At 39.7% G+C, this 22,605-nt stretch overlaps 1 protein-coding gene across 2 annotated transcripts in view; it reads right to left on the bottom strand.

Moving 5' to 3' along the window:
• Positions 1 to 2,186: 2,186 nt before the first annotated feature.
• Positions 2,187 to 22,605, bottom strand: part of LOC117831114 (GRAM domain-containing protein 2B) — a 173,983-nt gene continuing 153,564 nt past the window's right edge. For both annotated transcript variants that reach the window (XM_034709634.1, XM_034709633.1), the window contains 14 exons: positions 15,996 to 16,614; positions 15,476 to 15,601; positions 12,580 to 12,667; positions 12,399 to 12,468; positions 12,214 to 12,317; positions 12,039 to 12,134; positions 11,892 to 11,963; positions 9,510 to 9,590; positions 9,228 to 9,339; positions 8,727 to 8,834; positions 5,431 to 5,509; positions 5,169 to 5,276; positions 4,976 to 5,060; positions 2,187 to 2,995 (listed from right to left, as the gene is read on the bottom strand). In XM_034709634.1, the coding sequence (XP_034565525.1) occupies positions 2,957 to 2,995; positions 4,976 to 5,060; positions 5,169 to 5,276; positions 5,431 to 5,509; positions 8,727 to 8,834; positions 9,228 to 9,339; positions 9,510 to 9,590; positions 11,892 to 11,963; positions 12,039 to 12,134; positions 12,214 to 12,317; positions 12,399 to 12,468; positions 12,580 to 12,667; positions 15,476 to 15,601; positions 15,996 to 16,378 (1,551 nt within the window). In that variant the 5' untranslated portion in view covers positions 16,379 to 16,614 and the 3' untranslated portion in view covers positions 2,187 to 2,956. The remainder of the gene's footprint in view (positions 2,996 to 4,975; positions 5,061 to 5,168; positions 5,277 to 5,430; positions 5,510 to 8,726; positions 8,835 to 9,227; positions 9,340 to 9,509; positions 9,591 to 11,891; positions 11,964 to 12,038; positions 12,135 to 12,213; positions 12,318 to 12,398; positions 12,469 to 12,579; positions 12,668 to 15,475; positions 15,602 to 15,995; positions 16,615 to 22,605) is intronic.

Here is a 22,605-nt window from a genome sequence, read left to right as displayed (position 1 = left end):
GCCTTTTTTAATTTTACCATTGCTGTAGTTTTGTGTCTCTGTTATTCTGAGAAGCACTTTGGGCTGCATCTTTAAATGTATGAAAGGTGCTATCTAAATAAAGTTGAGTTGAGTTGAGTTGAGTTTAAAGGTGCAGTGTGTAGAATTTAGCAGCATTGACAGAACAGAGTGGGTAGAAATGTAATATAATATTCAAGAGTATGTTTAAATAAGTGTATAATCGCCTGAATATATAAATCATTTTGCTTTTCTTAAAGCTAGGGTTGGTAGTCACGGAAAGCTAGCATGAATTTTAATGTAGCATTTCCTCAGGACTCCGTCTAAATATATGACACACATGAAAAGTATAGGCACTCGTGTCCAAAGTTTTACTGAGGTACAGTATTATTACAATTGCAAGAGTAATTCAATCAAAGTTGCATTAAATTTCTGGTTGTAACTTGAAAAAAGGAGGAGAATAAAGTTTAACCATCAGCATCCATTATAGGTCAAATGTTCCTATACTGGTCTGAAACCAGTACTCTCGCTGTGTTTTAAACTTCTCTGCCATCCTGTCATGCTTGCAGGCAAACTAAGCCTTGAATTGTTTCATTCCAGATTGTTAAATTGGTCACATAAGCCTCACAAACATTTTCAAAATCAACACAAAGAATAAATCAGGAGCCGAGAAAGCCTGAAAATGAGTCAGAGCAGAGTGGGAGTGAAGAGGGAAGAGCAGGAGAGGAGCAGAGAGAAGAGACACTGGAACACAGGAAACCATAAACACTCTTTATGTTTGATGCTAAAAAAGAGCATTTACATAATTTTACTGTACTTGTTTTTGAATATTTACAACATATTTATTTTTATTCTCAAATCACATTTAGAAGCAAAGTTTATAACCGGAGTTTTTCCTTGTTAATTGAATGTTAGTGGAGAAAGAAGTAGATAGAGTCTGCAGTAAAGGTGCAAAAGAGACCATCAGGTTGAAGACTATTTTTTTATATTGTTATTTTAATTCCTGTGGACACATCCGGGGGGTTGGGTAGGAGTCAGACAAGGCTATTACTTTCAAAACAGCCTCTTTCTTACATTTTCATGGCAAAGCTAATAAAATATATCAATTTGTCCACAGGGGGGCGACAAAATCAACACAAACATCCCTCACAGGAGCAATTTATTATTATTTCTAGATTATTTTGGGGGGTTTTGATGCCTTTATTAAGAGAAGAGGACAGTGGATAGAGATGGAAACTGGATAGAGACAGTGGTGGTGACATAAGGGAAAGGGCCACGGATCATATTTCTTATTTAAAATTTTAATATATGTATGGATGTATGGACGTATGTGTAAATGTGAGATGTATATATTGCTGCTGTTCAATTATTGACCTAACTTTGATTTAATACAACTGCTCTCTGGCCTTTTAATTGCCCCCCAGGGATAAATAAAGTATTTTGAATAGAATACAATTGAAAAGAAAAGAAAAGAAAAGAAAAGAAAAGAAAAGAAAAGAATAGAATAGAATAGAATAGAATAGAATTGAATTGAATTGAATTTAATTGAATTTAATTGAATTGAATGGGATTGGACCCGGGCTTCCCACGTGGATCATAACCTCCATCTATGGGGCACGTATTTTAACAACTAAGGTAGACCAGCACCCCCATTAAGGAACTTTAAAGGTCCCTTAAAGAGTCTTTGGAATCTGCAGCCTCTCAGTTTCCCATCATTGCAGTGATCTGAGTGAGCAGGGATGTTATGATAATGAGGCACTGCACTGATTGGCTGCCTGAATGTAGACTTAGGGAGGAGGGTGCAGACGGATGAAGAGGCAGAAAAACACCAAGACACTGACGCAGGTAGGAATGACCTTAAGAAGTGTTAATATAGACTTAAATACAGTTTATTTAATTTTAAACATGCAGTTAAAATGTGGTTAATAAATATGTAGTGGAGCAGAAGTATAAAGTCACATAAAGAGAACCTCAGTACCTTAGATTTGCAGCTAAGCACAGTCCTTCAGTGAAGTCACTTCTCTCTCCTCTGCAGCCAATTGGCATTTGACCTGTTATGACCCATCCTTTGAAATCGTCAGGTTATACAAGACTCATTTGCATCAATTTTGTTTGTGGTTTGCATGTAAAGAAATCTAGTGTGCTCAGTGCCTTTACAAAAAAAACACAAAGTAAAGCTCACTACAAAGTGTGTGAAACCATTTAATCCAGAACTATGAATTTTACAACAGTTTAGAAGGCACAGTTTAAGTTCCCCACACCACCAAACTCAAGCATCCACAATGCCCCTGAAATGATTGACAGCTCTTTTTAGACACAAACACAGTGAACACTACTGAGTCAAACTCAAAGAAGACAGGACAAAGTTTTACATTACATCAGTTAGAAGCTCCTCAGTAATAAAAGTGATGATTAATAATGTACATCTCTACATTTACAATGAAATGCCTTATAAACTCTCGTTTTCACGCAGATCCATTTATATTTCAAAGACCCAGAAAGACATTGGCTTTAAATTTAGGGAAGATAAAAATCACACACATCCCTTGCTGAGTGTTTTATATACATGACATAAATAGAACTCATTGGCATCAGATTCTTTAAAAAATAAATCACTAGAACAGCTCAAGTTGACCTTTAAGAAATGTTTGGAGAACATTGAAATACAGACCTTTGGTCCTTTAAAATCCCACCAATGTGAAAAGCAAAAAATAAAAGCTCTGACATAAATACTACTTAAATACTCCGCACTAACACTGACACACTAACAGGCTACATCAGACAGGAGGAACTTGGAAGAAGCTATTATTGCACAATTTAAGAGTTCAAAGTTCAAACATTTTAAGAAAGCTTCTCTTGATCAGCTGTCCGCGCTTTGGCAACAAATCAATCACCAGAGCTGAGCTTCAGTGAAAGACTGAGAATTGTAGAAAAGGTAAAGCTTCTTTCAAGACTTCTTTTAAGTCTCTTCAAGTAGCTTGCGGAGGTTTCTTTGAATCTGGAACAGAAAATAAAACACATTCAAGAGCGATAAATAACTGCAGCTATCTCAATTCATGCAATGCACACGAGAAGATGCATTAGCTTTCTCCCTTTTGTTCTGGGAAGGAGAAAAAAAGATGGATGTCAAGTGTACGTCTGTTGCCGGTTCGCCTAGCTGAGCATAGAGACTATAGACAGGGGAAAAAGCGGTCCCGGTCTGGTCCATAGGTATTCTCCTGCCTGTAAAAGACCAACCAAGCCGCAAACTCCAGTGCTGAAAAGTGACCCCAAAGCTGACGTGTTTAAAATTGCAGTTCCTCCAGTGTCCACTAGAGGCTAAAACCAAAAAAGCCAAGGAAACCTCATATCCAAACGCTCATTTCTACATCAAAAGTGAAGATGCTTTATAATATGTTAACATTTTGTGCATACTGGATAACAGACAAAGTACCTAATAAAACACAGAGGCATAAATTAATCCTTGACTATGTCTCTTTTGACTACTTAACTTGTGTGTTGCATTCTAAAGACGATGTATTTCATAATACTTGGGAGCCCTTTATGTCCTATATTGGAGTGAATGTTTCTTCTCTTCTTGTTAGGGGGTTTGTGGAGGACTAAATATGTACATATGTTTGTACGATGATGTCATACCCAGGTCTCCTCTCAAATGTCATTTTTTTTGCTGGATTTGTGAGCCGAGTGTTTTGTTTTATTTCTGTTCGTCTTGTTTTAAGGGAGTTGTCCCTGTTTTGTTTGTTTTTGAAATGAAAATAAAAATCAATAAACATATCTAGAAAAAAAAAAAGTGAAGATGCTTACAGCTTTATGGTCTTAACAGGTCATTCTTCTACTTTTGAAAACTGTGCAGGGGGTATTTTTTTAAAATAAGGCTACATTTAAATAAATAAGAGAATGGCTGATTTGACTATCAGGAAGCTGTTTTGCTGTTTACAGGTCGACCCAAGCCAAGTGGAGGTCAGCATATCGAAAACTTCCATCATTTGGCTTCACAACGCCTCTTCAGGCACCAATAGGTGATGTCAGTGAGGCTATGTCAAAGCATGAAAAGACTGACTGTTTGCTGGCTAAATATTAGAATAGAATAGAATAGCCTTTATTTGTCATTGTTGGGTGTACAATGAAATTAGAAGAGCTGCTCCTGAAGGTGCATGTTATAAATACAAATAAAATAAAAACAATTAGAAAATATGTATAAAAGATTATATAAATACAGTAATAATAAAAAACAAATGTCAAATATATACAGCCAAGGTCGGGAGAAGAGGTATTTGGTTAGGGCTGCACGGTGGTGCAGTGGGTAGCGCTGTTGCCTCACAGCTAGAAGGTTCCTGGTTCAAATCCCCGGCCGGGGGATTTCACTTTCTGTGTGGAGTTTGCATGTTCTCCCTGTGCATGCGCGGCTTCCTCCCACAATCCAAAAACATGCTCAGGTTGATTGATCACTCTAAATTGCCCTTAGGTGTGAGTGTGGGCGTGAATGGTTGTCTGTCTCTCTGTGTTAGCCCTGTGATAGGTTGGCGACCTGTCCAGGGTGTACCCTGCCTTCCGCCCGAAGCCAGCTGGGATAGGCTCCAGCCCCCCGTGACCTCCAATGGGATAAGCGGTCAAGATAATGGATGGATATTGCACATTGTATGAACAGTTTTCACAGTGTCGGTATTGCACAGTAATAAATATTGCGCATGAGGGGATTGTTTATGTCTGCTGTTTGTGGGTGTTAAGTGTTGTGATGGCTCTCAGAAAGAAACTGTCTCTGAGTCTGTTAAGCTAATCTAAGCTAAGGTAATTGTCCCCTAGTCTTTCAAGAGCTAGCTGACTCTGGTTACACCTCTTTAGTAAACCACTTAACCAAAACAAGGGGCAAACATTAAGATGTTTGGTGCATTGAGGAGCTGTAAGCATGAGAACAAAGTGCCTAAAATAGGATCTAGTTTGGGGTCCATATATCAGGGTCCATGAAAACTCAACAAACCTTTTCTAGTCTGAACAGGTTGTTTGACAGCTCTCCGTAGATCTCAGCATTCACTTCGTTCTGTGACCTTTGGCTCACACCGTTTCTGCAACAAAACGTGCACAAAAAGTTTGATTTGAAACTTCAAGATAAATAAAACAGTTAATTCAGAGATACCAAATGAAGTTAAGCTTCTTATTAATCTGTCCCTTACTCGCTGCTGCGGATGTGTTCCCCCACGGACACCAGCGAGTTCAAACGATGCTCCAGAGCCACGATCTTGAAAGCCATGTAACAGGAGGACAGGACGAGGACGCTGACTCTGTGACAACACACCAAACATCGTGACACACCAAACACACGGAACAGTTTCAAACACGCCCAAATAATGGAGATAATGATTTGAGAGATGTCTCTGTATTGTTTTGTCAGAGGGCCGCGGCCTCTCCTGTTCCACTTAATGAAAGGTTACTCACAGAAACAAATAGATGACGAGGATGGTGTGCAACGACATGGGCTGTGCGGGTTTGTCTTTGAGTGCTGGATTAGGAGACCCTGCAGGGAACATCATGACAGAGAAAGGTTGTTTAGAAGATAAAAAATGACTTTTCAAAACAAAGAGGAGCTGCAACACTTCATGCTTTAATGCAGAGAGTCCGGCTCTGCTCACAGGCCTACAGAGGTTGCAAAACTGGGTCATAGCTAGGGTTGCAAAGGGGTGGAAAATTTCCAGTAAATTTTCATGGGAAGTTAAGCTTGGGAATTTGGGAATTATTCCAAATTGGAAACTTTCCATGGGAGTTATGGGGATTTATGTGAATTGAGTGTAACTTAATGGAAAGGTATCATATCCAAGCATAAATATTTGTTTTGTTATAAGCAGACATCCATCCAAAATAATACAATTAAATCAGATTTATTTGTAAGTAGAACTTTATCAAGTGTATCAATTCTTTCGTTGAAGAACAAAAACATGAATGTTGAGTTAAATATTACTCATCCCCCCGACCCAACCCATTCAAAAATCAACAAAAATGCAATCCCAACAAAGTCCCATTCAACATGCAAATAAAAAGTGCATGTAGGGGGCGTGTTCTCAATAGCCCTGCAGTAAGCAATGTGCTATGTGCATGTGATTGAGGAAAAGCATAGATATTCAACTGTACTTGCATGATATCTGGTTGTTTTTAGTCAGGATTATGCTAAAATATATTTTCCCTAACTATATTTAAGTTCCCTATTAGGAGCCAACCTTCAATTTAGTAAATTCCTGGTTTATTCCTGTTAATTCCCATGGAAAGTTTCCAACTTTGAAAATTCCTGAAATTTTGCAACCCTAGTCATAGCTCATATTTTATATCTTTGCAGGATACATCTGTACAGTAAAAACAAGCACCAGAGGGAATACTGGCAGAGTAGCATCATGCTAACAGAGCTAACACCGGACATGAACGCCACATTGGAAGGATTTCACCTGCTGTGGGCGGACAGGATACAGGAGAGCAAGACTGGACTAACTGGGGAAGAAGGCCAGCTCAGTCCTGGACCCTGTGGAGGTGGTGGCTGACAGGAGGATTATGGCCAAGCTGTCGTCTTTGATGAACATTTTTTTTCTATATATATTCTTGTTAAATTCTTGTTCTGTACACCTCTTTGTTTGCTGCTGTAACTCCATGAATTTACCCATTGTGGGACGAATAAAGGAGTATCTTATCTTATCTTATCTTATCTTATCTTATCTTATCTGAATAGCATAGATATTCAACTGTACTTGCATGAAATCTGTTTTTTTTAGTCAGGATTATGCTAAAATATATTTTCCCTAACTATATTTAAGTTCCCTATTAAGAGCCAACCTTCAATTTAGTAAATTCCTGGTTTATTCCCGTTAATTTCCATGGAAAGTTTCCAAATTTGAAAATTCCTGAAATTTTGCAACCCTAGTCATAGCTCATATTTTATATCTTTGCAGGATACATCTGTACAGTAAAAACCAGCACCAGAGGGAATACTGGCAGAGTAGCATCATGCTAACAGAGCTAACACCGGACACGAACGCCACATTGGAAGGATTTCACCTGCTGTGGGCGGACAGGATACAGGAGAGCAAGACTGGACTAACTGGTGAAGAAGGCCAGCTCAGTCCTGGAACCTGTGGAGGTGGTGGCTGACAGGAGAATTATGGCCAAGCTGTCGTCTTTGATGAACATTTTTTTTCTATATATATTCTTGTTAAATTCTTGTTCTGTACACCTTTTTGTTTGCTGCTGTAACTCCATGAATTTCCCCGTTGTGGGACGAATAAAGGAGGATCTTATCTTATCTTATCTTATCTGAATAGCATAGATATTCAACTGTACTTGCATGAAATCTGTTTTTTTTAGTCAGGATTATGCTAAAATATATTTTCCCCAACTATATTTAAGTTCCCTATTAAGAGCCAACTTTCAATTTAGTAAATTCCTGGTTTGTGGAACGACCTGCCTGAGGATCTCAGGCAAGCTGCATCAGGATCTTCTTTTAAATCACAGCTGAAAACATATTTTTATCGAAAGGCCTTCTTGTAATATTGTTTTATCCACGATGCTACATTTATTTTTAATCAATTTTTATTCACTCATCGTTTTATTGTTTTACTGGTTTTAATTGTTTTATTGTTTTAATTGCTTTTAGTAGTTTCTCTTTTAGCTCATACTTTGTTCTCTTTATTGTGGGTTTTTATGATGTTAAGCACTTTGTAACGTCTGTTTTGATAAGTGCTTTATAAATAAACTTTATTATTATTATCATTATTTATTACCATTAATTCCCATGGAAAGTTTCCAACTTTGAAAATTCCTGAAATTTTGCAACCCTAGTCATAGCTCATATTTTATATCTTTGCAGGATACACTTGTACAGTAAAAATAAGCCAAGAGCTAGGAAACAATGAGCATTGAGACTGGAAAGAGGGCCCCGAACCTCAGCCGACAAAACCACCAACAAGCAAAAAGAAAGCTCTCTGACTGACACTTTATATCACGGCTATTCAATTCAATATTCGGTCGGGCCGGATTTTCAGATTAAGGACATGAGCCGGGCCGGACATCTTTAGCAGAAAGTGAGCAAAGTTAACCATTTAAAAGAAAAACAAATAGGTAAGATAACAAACACACTGGATGTTTATTATAGTAGTGCCACATCCAAAAGGGCATAAACACAATAAAAGAGTAGTACTTAGACTAAACCTATGCTGAAATACTGCTTCTTTAAATCTTACATTTCAAACACAACTTCAACACATTTTGACAGGTAAATTCAAGCACATGTTAAGGTGCATATGAACAAAAAAAAAGCTAAGTGACAGATTAGGAACACCATCTGAAAGTGCATAAATGAAGTTTTGTAAGAACTTGTCAGTGTTAGTAAAAGATGTTTTTCTTTCCAATCACTCAAGGGTTACTTTCAGGCCGCTAATTGAATCGGGCTGCTTTATATCTTCTATTGTTTTAATCTTTAAGATTGTAAGATCAGCATCTTGTGGTTTAACACAGAGCTTATAAACCTGTGACAGAGCAAGCTGTTTCCAGTGTTAAAGACAGGCTAAGATAACAGGTAGCCTCATGTTTGCTGCACAGACATGAGTAGTGTCAATCTCCTCTCCTCCTAGTTTGTGGAACTATTCCTTTAAAAACAAAGCCATTGCTTGTGGTTTGTAAATGATGCATTCACTGACTCTGCAGAAAAGTTAGCAAAGTATGTTTTTGAGGAAACAGATTAAGTATGAAACTACCGTTCTTAAGTGCGGCTCCATGCGTTTGGCTTGGAGTCTGCAGGTGGATGTCTGCGTGGACTGAAACCTCTCCGCTCTTCACTGCACTCAGAAATGTGTCGGGGAAGTCTGCTCAAACAAAAAGCAGAGAGAACCTGTGACTTCAGCTGCCGTCTGCCAAGTACATGTTATTATTAACAGAAGCATGAATACCCTTACAGAGCGACAGGTACTTTTAGTTAACACATGAGATTCAAAACCGTCTGGACAAACAACAAGCTGAAGATGTCAGACATCAGTCACTGCTTTTGTGCCAACCATCTCTGTTACAACACCGTCTCAGGGGCTCAAATTTCACTTTGGCTTCTCTCTATATATTTGCAAAACAAAGGCAGCCCAAGCCACAGAGACACCTGACACACTAGGCAAATTTTGAGAGAATAAGAAAATGCATGTAAAGCAGAACAGATGAGCTATGAGGGAGCACAATAACACATGAAGCGCTGAGGAGGGAGCACAGACCTGTTATTTTGTCGTAATCTGGAGTCTGGGAGCCGGAGCTGCTGCTCTCCATCATCTCCTGCCGTCTCTGCTGAACAACCCCATCGAGGTCAGAGAAGTCTCCGGAGAAGTCCTGCAGAGGCACATACAGGAAGATATACAATAGACACCACACGCAGAGTGGGGGGGTTGTATAACATGAGACCACGCTATAGATTCTTTCATCTTAAATGAAAATGTTTTTTTAAATCTCCTCATGTGAAGAACATCGTGTACAAAAACAGTGAAAGAGAACAGACTGACCAGAGGGAGTGGAGATGGACAATCCACCCTGAAGCTGTTCTCACAGGAGGAGTTGGTGGGGCTGCCACAAATCTTCTCCACCTGTAGTGAAAGCATATCAACATATGAGGAAGAGTTAAATGTTTTCCAAGAGTTGAATGTTCTCTGTGGTGTTCTGAAATATTTTGAAGTGACCCATTTACAGATAAGTGACAATGACCTGCATGAAACTAAAACCCTGGAGTTTGCAGTCAGAACTATCTTGACTTCAGGCAGTAACATCTCAAATATCAATACATTTAACAATAAACTGCATCTGAAGCAGTCATTCAGGTGTTCTTCTTTGTAATTTGGACTGTGAGAACAGCCTTTACCAATGTTAGGAATCCTGAAACACTTCTCTGGCTAACATGCTACAAACAGGTGTCTCAGCATTAGCATTGATATGAAGTCATATTTCAATTCATTCAAGAAACAAACAAAACACTTTCTATTAGGTGAGTTAAAGCTGGGGTTGGTAATCAGATTTAGATACACTTTTTGTCATACTGGTTAAAATGATCTTTATGTCCTGACGGTAATCATTACATGATCTGTTCTTAAAAAAGAGGTAAAAAAAAAAGCTGCTATCTACAGCCGGAGTAAACCTGGGAAAACACCAACCAATCAGCCTTTTTTGGGTGCCAAAATTTTAAGCCATTCAAATCCTGTCCTGCCGTTCTGCCCGCCTCCTGCGCGTACATTTCCCCGGCGTGTGCTCTGAGTCCTCGTCTCCTGCCTCTGCTTCCCCTGACTCTATTTACTGCCCCTCTCGCTCCACCTCGGGCCTGTCCCCTCTGACCTGATGAGGTGCTTTGCTCAGGACTGTAGTCCGGATCAGAGTCTAAAAAGCTCTCACCACGGGGGCTCTGACAAGCAGAAGAATGAATGACATTCAGTAAGTCTTACAGAAAATGTAGATGTACTGTAGGGATGACGAGCCGATTCTTGAACACGTTGATCCGGTTGATCACCGGTCACTGTCGGCCGTGATCACGCCAACCAACAAAACAACAATCAATGTTTGAATGAATGAAGAACTTCTCCTCTTGTCTCTCCTCTCTATCACTCACACACTCTACACCTCTCCTGATGCCTTCACTGACCGTCAACACTGTAGGAATTAAGAACATCTACACTGAACACGTTTAACAAACAGTAGAGTTGTTACAGTATTATATATGTGTTATAACTTTTCTCCTGATATCGTGTCACCGGTACAACTGGATAATGCTAGCATGATAGTTGTGAGTACTAACAGCAGCCATGTTTGTTTGTGTTTTTAACTTTCACTATGATAATATTTTGGTGAGGACCGGTTTTGAATCAGTCACCATCATATGGTCGCTAGTCAGCGGCGCTCGTGCATGTGAGCGGGGGGGGGGGGGGGGGGGGGGGGCGTCGTTTTGGAGGAGCTCTGAGGGAGGACGGGAGGGGTTAGATGGAGTCATGAGGAAATGCTACATTCAAATTCATGCTAGTTTTCCGAGACTACCAACCCCAGCTTTAAATGTCAGATTTTACCATGTGACCTGCATTTGAAGCATGTATCTCTCTTTATTATTCTGTGAGTTGAACTGTGTGGATAGCCCAAAACTATCTTTTATTAACTAGTGAGCAAAGGATGATTGGTTTAGTTATGGCTAAAGTTAGCAGAAAGCTGTCTATTTAACATTAACACTCATGTAATTGTGTTCCCAATGGTCCAAGGCGAGCCTTCACACCAAACCAGGCGGATTGTTTCCCCCTTTTTCCAGTCTTACTGCTAACCCAAGCTTACCTACTTCTTCTCTATTTACCACGCAAACCTGATAGAGATATAATCTGCCCATATTTATGGTTACTGTGTTGAGACTAGTAACGCTGGAAAGACTTCAAGTGGGCCATGCAATTCACTTCAAACTTAATTTTTGTTAAGCACAGACCAAAATACAAAAAGGTGTATCACTGTGATATAAAGCAGAGACTTTTGAGAAGTTGGAACCTGCAGATATTTAATATTCATACTTAAAGGATCTATCACTTGATCTTCTAAAAAGCTGTGAGACTAGGAGCACATCCATGGACTGAAGTATACTGTTTAAGTACAGGGAGACATGTTAACATAACAATCACAGGAAAAATCCACGGCCCTCTCTGTTTAAACAATTAAAATGCCTTTATTGTTACGACACGGCCGTGTTAGACCCTTAAACAAACTCTGACACATTTCAGCACGAAGCCTTCAGCAGAGAGCCGGGGTATGTCAGGGTTTGTTTAAAGGTCTAAAATAACTACGCCATTAGGTTGGGTTCCTGCTCTCATTTTAACTATGTGATCAGGATTAAAACTGAGGCACTGAGGATTTAAGGAGGTGTAATTTACCTCCAAATGAACGCAGATGGACCTCAGCAGTTTGTAGGTGGTGTTTCGGGAGAGGAAGGACACAAACACGTGCTGGAAAACAGTTATTTAGAGTGAATACATGTTTATACTTCAGGGGAAATAAGCAACTGTGTCACCGGTCCTTACCTGATAACTGGTGGTTTCAATCACGAGGGCGTTTGGCACTAATAATGCAGTTTTTGTTTTTTTGATGAAGGTCACAGACGCCACCGGGATAGTAATCTGAAGAGGAACACAAACACGTTATACCCGAGAAATAAGCTACAAAAAATGAATAGCTGTTATAGTTAGAGAATCAAACCTTTGTGTCTCTGCCAAAGACTTTGGAGTGGAAACAGATCCAGTTATCAGACACAAACATTTTGCCCTGATATAAGATGTCTCTCTGGAGGGCACAAGTGTAACCTGTTGGCACAAAACAACTCCACATTTAGAACATTTACTTCTTTATCTTGCGTTCACGTGAAAAGAGAATCTGATACTCACTTTGCATGAGGAGCTCATCTTTGCTGACCTCCTTGAATATCTTATGATACTGGATGTTTGTCTTTGAGAGCTAATAAATGCAGCAGAGCAGATTTTTAGTTTTAGTGAGAAGGATGCAAAAGAAGGGTTTCAAATGTTCATGAAGTTTGGTTGAAGGCGTTGGATTAGACTTTGTTCCTACTTGGCTGGGTTGGGTTTTCTTCCTGTCAAACTTGGTCTCACAGTCACTCGGAGTCTGTGCCGGTGAAAGCTGCTCCACAGGTTTTAATCTGACAAATAAAAGCTCTGTGTTAATGTTTAAGTAGCAACGTTACACCTGAAGTGCAGACAGGTGACATTTATCAGCAGTAAAGAGATCGAACTCATGATAAAAACACTTCTTCAGAACACATCACTCTAAATCAATCGTAGCTGTCTGTTTCTGCTTTGCACGGTGTCACCTGAGGTTATCTGAGGACAGCTTACGCAGCAACAGTGAAATCAGTAAACAGCACTTTGGCCATGCAGGTACACAGCTGTTGAATTACAGAGCTCCACTTCTGTTGACATGTTTAGAAGACACATCTTTCTGCTTGAAATTCAGGTCCTGTGATCAATCCTCCAATTTATTGTTTATTGTCTTGATTTTAAATCTTCTAACTTTTTTTAGGTTTCTTTTTTTCCTTCTCCTGTTCTGTTTAAATGCTGTTCAGTGCAGCATGTTGTGGTGCATTTTTTACTTATTCTTATTTTTTTTTTATATACATATACACATGACTATGCCTTTAAACATTCTGCACATATTAACAACAGAGAGGAGGATGTCATATATTTCACACTGTTTGTCATTATGCACCACATATCTGGAACAAACTCCCTGAAAGCTGTAGGTCCGCTCTAACTCTCACCTCTTTTAAATCTAAGACTTTTTTATTTGACACTGCCTTCCTATCTTAGCTTATCTTAACTTGCTTTAAATGCAAATCTTAATTTTCTTCTTAATATATTTCAAATTTTCCCTTTCTTTCCTATTTTTTATTATATTTGTCATTTTAATTGTACTCTTTTATGCTTGTCTGAATGTTTCCCATGCTTTTGTTTTAGTGTTTTAATGTAAAGCACATTGAGTTGCCCTTGTGTATGAAATGAGCTACACAAATAAAGTTGCCTTGCCTTGCCAAACTAAAACAACCTTCTCCTTCAGTAAGAACACATTTTTTTGCAAATGTAGTTGCTAGGAATGTGCTCGTTTTGTTGACTAACACTTAATGTCATCACCCTCGCAAGTCAGCACCAGAATTTCAATACAGTTAAACAAGTAATTATTAATATTTTTGTTATTTAAGACCTGAAATGCCAGGAATATGTTGTTCAGTTCAGTTCAGGGCAATTCAGTTTCCAGTTTACCCTGCCTTATTGAAACTATCTAAATAATCAGGGAACAAAAACAAACAAATGCAAACATTCACAGCAGCACATAGGAAACCACCTTCACATGTCAGTGCCAACAGATCAGCAATACATACATTAAATACATTAAATACAATGTCAAAGATGCATTAAGGAGTAAGACACACCTGAGACTCCAAATTTAGCATAAGCCACAAATCGGTTCCAGTTTACATCTCAGCTGGAACACATTATTAGCATCTGAACTGTAGTGGAGCTGCTCGGGTTAATGTCTGCTAGCATAATGCTATAGGGCTCTACTACCTGGATGTAAACAAACACAGATGACGGATGGTATCTCATCGTGCAGCACAGTTTGTCAGTATTTTGATCTAGAAAATGAAGATACCTGCAGACTCTGCGATGCTGTGTTTAGCTGTGTTGAATAAGTTGTGCTAGTTTGACTGTTTTCTAACCTTTAGACAATTCAGTTTGTCAAAATATTAAGTTCAGTGTAAATAGCAAGGTATCCAGTCTCCTACTAGTCCTTAGTAAGTGCTTTATTACATCTTTTAGTATGGTTATTAATTAGTTATTGTTATACTGTATTGGTTAGTCTGGTTTTAGTCTTTTCTGTAATAGCTCAGATAATGTTTGGATAGTTGTGGTGCATTTTTGTGTGAAATTATGCTTCCTTCAACAGTTAAACTTATTGATTGTTTGTATTTTCAGACAACTTTAGTGAAATTGAACAAAGTTTGGACTTAAAGCTCCTGTGTAGAGTTTTTAAGTAGTTATAAAACATACTGAAACTAACTGTGATGCCATTTTTTGAGCTAAAAACACTTACAAGACCATTAGCATAAAGACTCAAATTTATATTTTGTAGTTTTTGATGCCTGTAACGGCTGTGAGGGGGTAGGTGACAATGCAATTTACAGCACAGTGACAAAACAGGGTTTCACACTATTTCACAACCAACACTCGTGATGGGTGAAACATTAGATCCTTAATAGAAAGTAGGAGGAGATATTTCTGTCAGAACAAGACTTACACATGTGGGATAAAATCAGTGAAGGCATAAGAGGCATCACTTTGTCCACAGGGGGCACCAAAATCAACACAAACTGGAAGTTCCTCACAGGAGCTTTAATTTTCAGCATTATTATATCACAGAGTGTTCAGAAATGAGAGTTTATGCTGATGTAATTACTATCAGGTGAGGTTTTGAAGAACGTAATAAGTTGCATAACCACTAAATGACAACATTTACATTTGGTGGACTTTTTAAAACTATTCCAACAACTTATTCAATTTGATTATAAACCCTTTTATCAAATATTTACCATTCCTGTAATAACTGCTTATCATAATGTGAAACTAATGACAACTTGAGTGTGTCTTTCTGTGGTTGAAGTGTGTGTGTGTTTACTCTGCTTCACATGCTCGCAATTACACCGCCTGTTCTCATAACGAATTAAACAAACACAAAAAAGTAGGTCAATATTTTTGTCAGAATCCAACACAATGAGGTTACTTTTTTTTGTCGTTATACTAATTGATATTTAATAAACAGTGATTTAAAAGAGAGGAAACTGACAAGTCCTGCATGGGGAAAGCTTCAAAATGACTTAAAAGACAGAATAGGAACTGACCCTGTTGCTTACTACATGCAACAACCACTCTGAGAACAATACAACCATGATCACCTCATGCTGGCTGGTTTCCTCCTACTCTCTGAGGTCTCTGTGTCCGGGTCCAGAAACAGCTGGAGGCCTGCAGGTGACCCTCCTGGCCTCCCCAGTCTCTTCTCTCCCCCATACTCCACCTCAGACCTGAAGCCATTACACAAGAAGTCATAACACTGTTATCTCTTTACCTGCAGAATCTATGACTTGCACAACACAACAAGTCATAACACAACATGGATTATGCAGGGGTAGACTAAACACACACAATATCTGCAAGTAGTGCATGGAACAGTCAAAGTAGATATATGCAATCATTGGTTTGAGGACATTTTATTAAAGTTGATGCAGCTTCTGGATGCTTTTTAACACTCTCTGTGCGTAATCAGTGCCACGTACGCGTCCCAGAAGCCAACACAGCCCTTTAATTATATATATTAAAAAAAGAGTATGCATAAAAATAACCACAATGCACTGGGCCTGGCTTGCTGCTCATAAAACTGGAGCTCGGGCCCTTCCTCTCCATCTCATCCAAACTTACGCGGATCGATTCCCCCGGGAGTCCTTGTAGGAAACCTGGTCCTGGAGGGGTCCCTGGGTCAGAGCTTCGAAAGCCTCATCGCTCACCAGTACCATGTTTAATTCTGTGTATTTCACAAGTCCTCCATTTGTGATACAGCTTTCTCCCTGGAGCCAAACACAACACAGGAGCTTCAGGAAGCCCTGGCACGGAAAGTTTGGGAAGAGATCGCTCGATGGACCGAGGAGCCGAGCAGAGGAGGAGCCTGGAAAGGGGAGGGCGCAGCTGGGACAGCCGGGGAGGAGACACCAGACTTCTGCAGCTGAGAGGGTTTGAAGCACGCAAAGGTACTTCACACCTCTAATGCAGCTGGATAAGTTGTCCAACACACATAACTTTAACATTTTACAGGTAACAAGGTTCAACTGTGCGTAAAACTTGAGCCAGGTGGTCACCACAAAAAACAAGAGCTGAATGTCCTCAAAGTCTTCCTGTTATCGGTCCTGCAAGTGTCTGAAGTGACTAAAATCTTCTTTCATAAAATAGTGTAGGCCTCATGCAAATCCAGCAGGGGGCAGCAAAGTGTAGCGAATCATGTAGACCTGTCAGGTAAGTGTCCCCTCAGGTGACTTCTGCAGACCTGAAGGATGTATGCAACACGAAAACACCACAGTTAAAAATGCAAAAAAGTCCACAATATTCCATAAAGTGCAAAAATTTCATCAGCAACATATTGTGAAAGAAATAAGCAAGGTGCATGAAATAGAGCATCGCATTTAAGTTTAATTTCAAGGTACTTGTGCAACCCCATTTCCAAAAAATGGAGCATACTGTGTAAGATGTTGCTTAAAAGTGTTTTTTGATGGTTTGCAAATCATTTAAATCCTGTATTTAATTGAAGATTATGCAAATACAACATATTAAATGATTTGAAGACAGCAACACGTCTCAAAAGGGACGAAAAAACACTGAAAAAGTTGTGTAATGCTTAATAAACACAGAGGAACGTCTCCCAACTAATAACAGTAACTTGACTGGGTATAAAAAAGACACTCCAGAGAGGCTCTCTTAGAAGAAATAATGGAAAGAGGTTTACCACTGTGAGAGACTGCATGAGCAAGTAGTTCAACAGTTTCAGAATAATGCTCCTCTGTGTGAAATAACACACAATATGTGGATTTTATTATTTAAAGTGCATAATATCATTAAAAAATTCAGAGAATGTAGGAGAAATCTCTGTGCAAAAGGGAAAAGGCCAGAAAACAGTATTAGATTGCTGTGATCTTCAGGCCTTCAGGCGGCTCTGCATTAAAAACAGACATCACTGTGTGGTGAAAGTTAAAGGTAAAAACTCATCTCTTTAATTTAGAATGATATTCTAATAATAATAACTTTTTGATATAATAACTTTAGTTGTATAGCACCTTTAAAAACAAATGTTTACAAAGAGCACTGTCAAACAAAGCATGGCAGGATTTGGGAGACAAATTAAACCTTTTAAAGACAGAGAGGAGTGTCGACATTCCTACAATGCAAAAACAAAATACAGCTCAAAAAAGTGAAAAGAAGAAATGCAAATTAAACAGAATAAAGTGATTAGACATTAGAGCAATACATCACTGTAAAAATAAGTTTTTCAAATACATAAATAAATAAATAAAAAGAGAAGTAAATGAAAGCATTAAGTGTCACACCAGAGAAAATATAAAATGGAAAAGGATAAATAAGGAACATTTGAATAATAAATTAAATGTTGTTAGAGGTCTTTTAAATCTTAACCTAAGACTCCATGTTTTTAGGGCTGCAGTATCCCATCAACTGTTAGTGTTAGCATCATTTTGGACAGTTTGCACCCAAAAATCAACCTGACTGATTTCATATCTCTCCGGTCTTTAATTTGGGACACCAGAGTGTGAAACACCTGAGAGTTTATTGTGTAAAAACAATGTTTGGCCAAACACTGTGCGCCTTCTCCCTGTGAACAAACCTCTGCATGTGAATCAGAATACTATAATATTCCTGACATTCACAGCAGAACAGAGAGGTTTGACTGTGTATATTAAAAGTGTTGAACACCTTAAACATGCATCTAAAACTTTAAAAACACCCATGAGTTTTTGCCTTGAGTAAAGCATTGGTTGCTCTTGTCTGTTGGATAAACATGTCCTCTTTTCACTTTGTGTTTATTTATCTGTTCAAGTTTTAATGACATTAGCCATAAAAATGGTAATATAGTTGTATAATCTCTTTAAATCTGTGTCTGAACACATGAAAACCAGAGGCTGAGGGTTATAGGATGGAATAATACCCTGTCTTGTTTGCATGAACGGCAGGTTTCTGTACCTTTAAAGGAGCTCTTGTTCAAAAGACTTTCTTCCAGGAATCCCCTCAAACAAGTAAGGAGTTTTAATATCCTCAGGTTCCCTCAGGCTCTACAAACAATAACGCTGCTGAATGTAGTTTATTTATTCATGTCATGAAACAACTCGATGATAATATAGTAGATGCTGTCGTCTGTATTTCCTCTCGCCGGCCTCCAGGAGTCGCTGCTGCAGTATTTATTGAACTCATCAGCGCAGGGGGGAAAGACTTGTCAGAGTTCATTAGGTATCCAGGAGACAATACTGCTGCAGCCGGCAATGCACGCTAGCAGCTAGTTAGTCTGCCATTAATCATGGCTGACAGGGAAGCAGGGGTCAAAGGTCACGGAGCTGCCACAGACTCCGTTTTTATTCTGCCTGCGGATCCACAGAGCCATGGAGACACTGTTTGTTTAGTGTGCAGATAACAGAGGTGGAAGAGGAAGAATCTTCTTTTTAACTGAGGTCAAGTAGTGATACTGCTCAGCAGAAATACTGTGATACAGCAAGGAGTCTGTGTTTGCTTTAAAAGTTTACTCTATTTAAGTACAGAGAGGGAGACTGGTCCTTACCAGAGATTAATATAAATGTTTAACTAAGTGTGACGTCATTATAGGGCTGTCAAACAGACATTTTTTAATCACAATTAATCGCAGAATTTCAATATTTAATCGCTGTTAATCACATTTTTAATCGCACGGTTAATATTCCATTTAATGTAGCATTTCAGTTTTACTTTTATAATTCAAATAAATGCTGCACTGCTGCACCAGTGGGGTCTGAAACTATGATTTAAAGGACAGGGACCACTTAAAAGATCTTATTCTGTGAAATACAGTGTTTGTTTTTATTATTATTATTAGAGAGACAGGAAATGTGGGGAGTAGAGAGTGGGGGAAGACATGCAGGGCATGTTCACGGCCAGGAGTCGAACCGGCGACCTCTGCGATAAGGACTATAGCCTCTGTATGTGGGGCGCTTAGACCGCTAGGCCACCAGTGCCCCTGTTTTTATTATTTTAAAGGATAAAACTGTTACACATTAATGACATATGCTACAGTGCATGTACAAAATGTTAAATGTTGATTGCTTGATGACGTCCAGTGATCCCTGGAGTTCCACTTTGGTTGCCTTCTCTGTTTCATGCAGGTCCTGTAAGTGTGAAACTACTGTTCCCTGGCATGACTGGCCACAGCACGCCAACCTAAGGACGTCCCTTAGACCAAAGTCTTCCACAGAGTTTACTTTGCCACCCATTTAGCATGCACAGTAGTTGATTTAGTTCCATCAACAGGTCTGTCGTGATTCACACACTCCCAAAAAAAGTGTGCTGCTGACTTTTGTGATGCAGTTGCGGCTGCACCTGTATGCTTAGCTCTTGGTGGCAGCTCAAACTCAAAGTACTTTGGGGATATTTTGATTCCATTTGACACATAATGCACATTACTGTTGACTTGTAGAGTGAAATGTGCCATTCAGAAGTACCGTAGTATCGTTATTAGACATCATCGGTGGCAGAAAGAATGGCGGCTTAACTATGGCGTGCCAAAAGAGGCCACAATAGCATGGGATTTAACCTTATTTGCATTGCTGTTAATGCAAGAACAGACCAAGATTCTAACCATTATTATTAATGTGGACAAGAGGTATTTTGATTTTGCAGGATTAGCTGAATCAAACTGCAACTGCATCATAAAGTGTTTGAATTTTCATGCATAACACTTTGTATTTTGTGATATAGTTGCGCTATTGTTCAATTTAGGGGCCTAGCATTCCCTAGTAGTTCCCATAATTTCAAAAACGATGTCCTTGATAGAGTTTATTTGTACTAATTGTGAGAAAAATTACATACTTCCTTGTACTTCTTAAGAAATAAACCTGATAATGAAGTGCTGCTGAACCTTCAATTTGAAGAAGTAAATATAAGTGTCAATAAATGTTCTGCAGTAAGGATACAATAGATCATAAAAGCGTTAGAGATGCTCTGACAGAGTTAGGCTAACTGTTCCCCCTGTTTCCACTCTTTATGCTAAGCTAAGCTAACCCTCTCCTGACTGCAGCTCCATGCACACATAAGAGTGGTATCATTCTTCTCTTTGCAAGAAAGCAAAGGGCGTATTTCTGCAACTTTTTCTGTGAAGCCTGGTGAAAGGGTTGACTATTAGATTATATGTGTGTGCCGAAGTCGCCTTTTTTCCTTCTGAGAAACATCTCCTTTGGTAGGCAGAAGGCTTTTCAGCGCCTGTCAGATATTCCAGCAACAGAAAGACAGAGAACAAGGAAGGCACAGAGAAAGGAAGCTGCTGTGTGCGAGAGTGCAAAAATGGTACTTGTGACGGGGGAAGATTGAAGTCCTGTTAAGTGCTCTGCTTGAAAGCATGTCTGGCCTCATTAGCTGTCAGTTGTAACAATACTGAGCTGGCAGCGAAGACAGGTTGGAGTCTAGTGGTCATAAATCACTCCTCGACAGCTGCCTGACAAGCTGGGAACCAGTACACAGGCACGGGCACCACTCTCTGCCTCGACACTGCACAGGCACACAGCCGTGCACACTGTAATCTTGGAAATCATAGCTCCCGCCCTGGAATTACACAGAGCCTGGAAAAGTGTTGTTTTGTAAGAAGGAAATTGCTTTATTTCACTTGTATGAGCACCCAAATGTAACCCCCTCATGTCCTGCTTCTGTGTGTCGAAGCCGCCTGTGTCCATTAGCAGAAATGAGCAGTGGCTGCAGTGACTTCTGTGGGGTGGAGGAGGGGGGGTAAAGAGCAAGGCCTGCAGGTCATTAATCACGGCCCCTGACATGCAGAGCAGGAGGCCAAGGCTCCCCTATGCATACAGCTGCCGGGCCACACTCAATGCACAGGCGATGTGTTGACCCTCAAACACCCCCCCCCCTCCCCAGCCCCACTCCCAGCGCCTGTGGCTCTCATCTGTCCAACTCCCTCACTGTTTGTGTCAGTCATGTGTGCCGTCAGACACCTCCTCCTCCGGACCAACCGCAACAATCTTCATGCTGACTCCTTTTTAACACTCAGATGGTGTTTTCACAGGGTTTTACTTTTCATGTGACCCTGATTGAATTATTAGTGAATACAAACAGTCCCATGATTTATTGCATTTTAAGCTCGGCTATAGCTCAACGGTCAACGGATGACAGCTGGTTCAGCACTTTGGTGCAGATCATGTCCAAACAACTAGCGGATGGGTTTAAATTTTGTACAGTAATCCATCTCCCAGAGGAGGGACCTCAATGACTAAAGAGAGCCCCAGACTTCTCATGTAGCGCCACCATGAGGTTAATATTTTAAGTTTTGACTGAAAGACCAAACTGTTATTGTGATGGACTTTGGTGCCTACATTCATAGTCCCAAGAGGACTTATCGTTATGGCTTAATGATCCTCCAACTCCAACTTTAGTAGTGTTTTGATGTTTGAAGACGAAGACGAAGACGACGACGACGACGACGACGACGACGAAGAAGAAGAAGAAGAAGAAGAAGAAGAAGAAGAAGAAGAAGAAGAAGAAGAAGAAGAAGAAGAAGAAGAAGAAGAAGAAGAAGAAGAAGAAGAAGAAGAAGAAGAAGAAGAAGAAGAAGAAGAAGAAGAAGACGAAGACGAAGAAGAAGAAGAAGAAGACGAAGAAGAAGAAGAAGAAGAAGAAGAAGACGAAGAAGAAGAAGAAGAAGAAGAATGTATATAGCGGCTTTCAAGAAACCCAAGGTCGCTTCACAGGGTCAGGTTAGGGGTCTAGGGGGGGTAGGTGGGGACAACACTAGCTAATGGAGAAAGGCCTTGAGGAAAAGGTGCGTTTTGGCCATAGACTGTATAAATAATGGATGTAGTATCCGTGATGTCACTCATCTGTTCCTGAGCGCTGTTTTGAAGCCAATCAGCGGCAGCAGCCATATTGGAAATTTTGAACTCAACCAGTCAAGTGTGACATAAAGAGGCGGGATTTGAGCCTCCTAGCCAACACCTATGTGTTCCTGCCTGTCAGTCAAGTCAGTCATGTCCTTATTTGGGCAAAACTTGTAATCTTAATATCTTCTGAACCGTTGCGTTAGAAAAATATTCACCCCCTGTACAGTGTGTGCCATTAGAGAGATTTGCTTCTTAGAGCCAAGCCGTTTTTTGAACCAGGCTGTAAACATGTTTATTAATGCTGCAAAGATCGCCTTTTTTGAATTGGTGTGTATGTGGTTTCCGGTGTTTCTGCAGCCAGCCTCAAGTGGATTCTCGATGTATTGCAGTTTATAACACTTCTGCAT

The sequence above is a fragment of the Notolabrus celidotus genome, chromosome 19 (genome assembly GCF_009762535.1).
Source record: "Notolabrus celidotus isolate fNotCel1 chromosome 19, fNotCel1.pri, whole genome shotgun sequence".
Lineage (NCBI taxonomy): Eukaryota > Metazoa > Chordata > Actinopteri > Labriformes > Labridae > Notolabrus > Notolabrus celidotus.
This window is presented reverse-complemented; position numbering and strand designations above follow the sequence as displayed.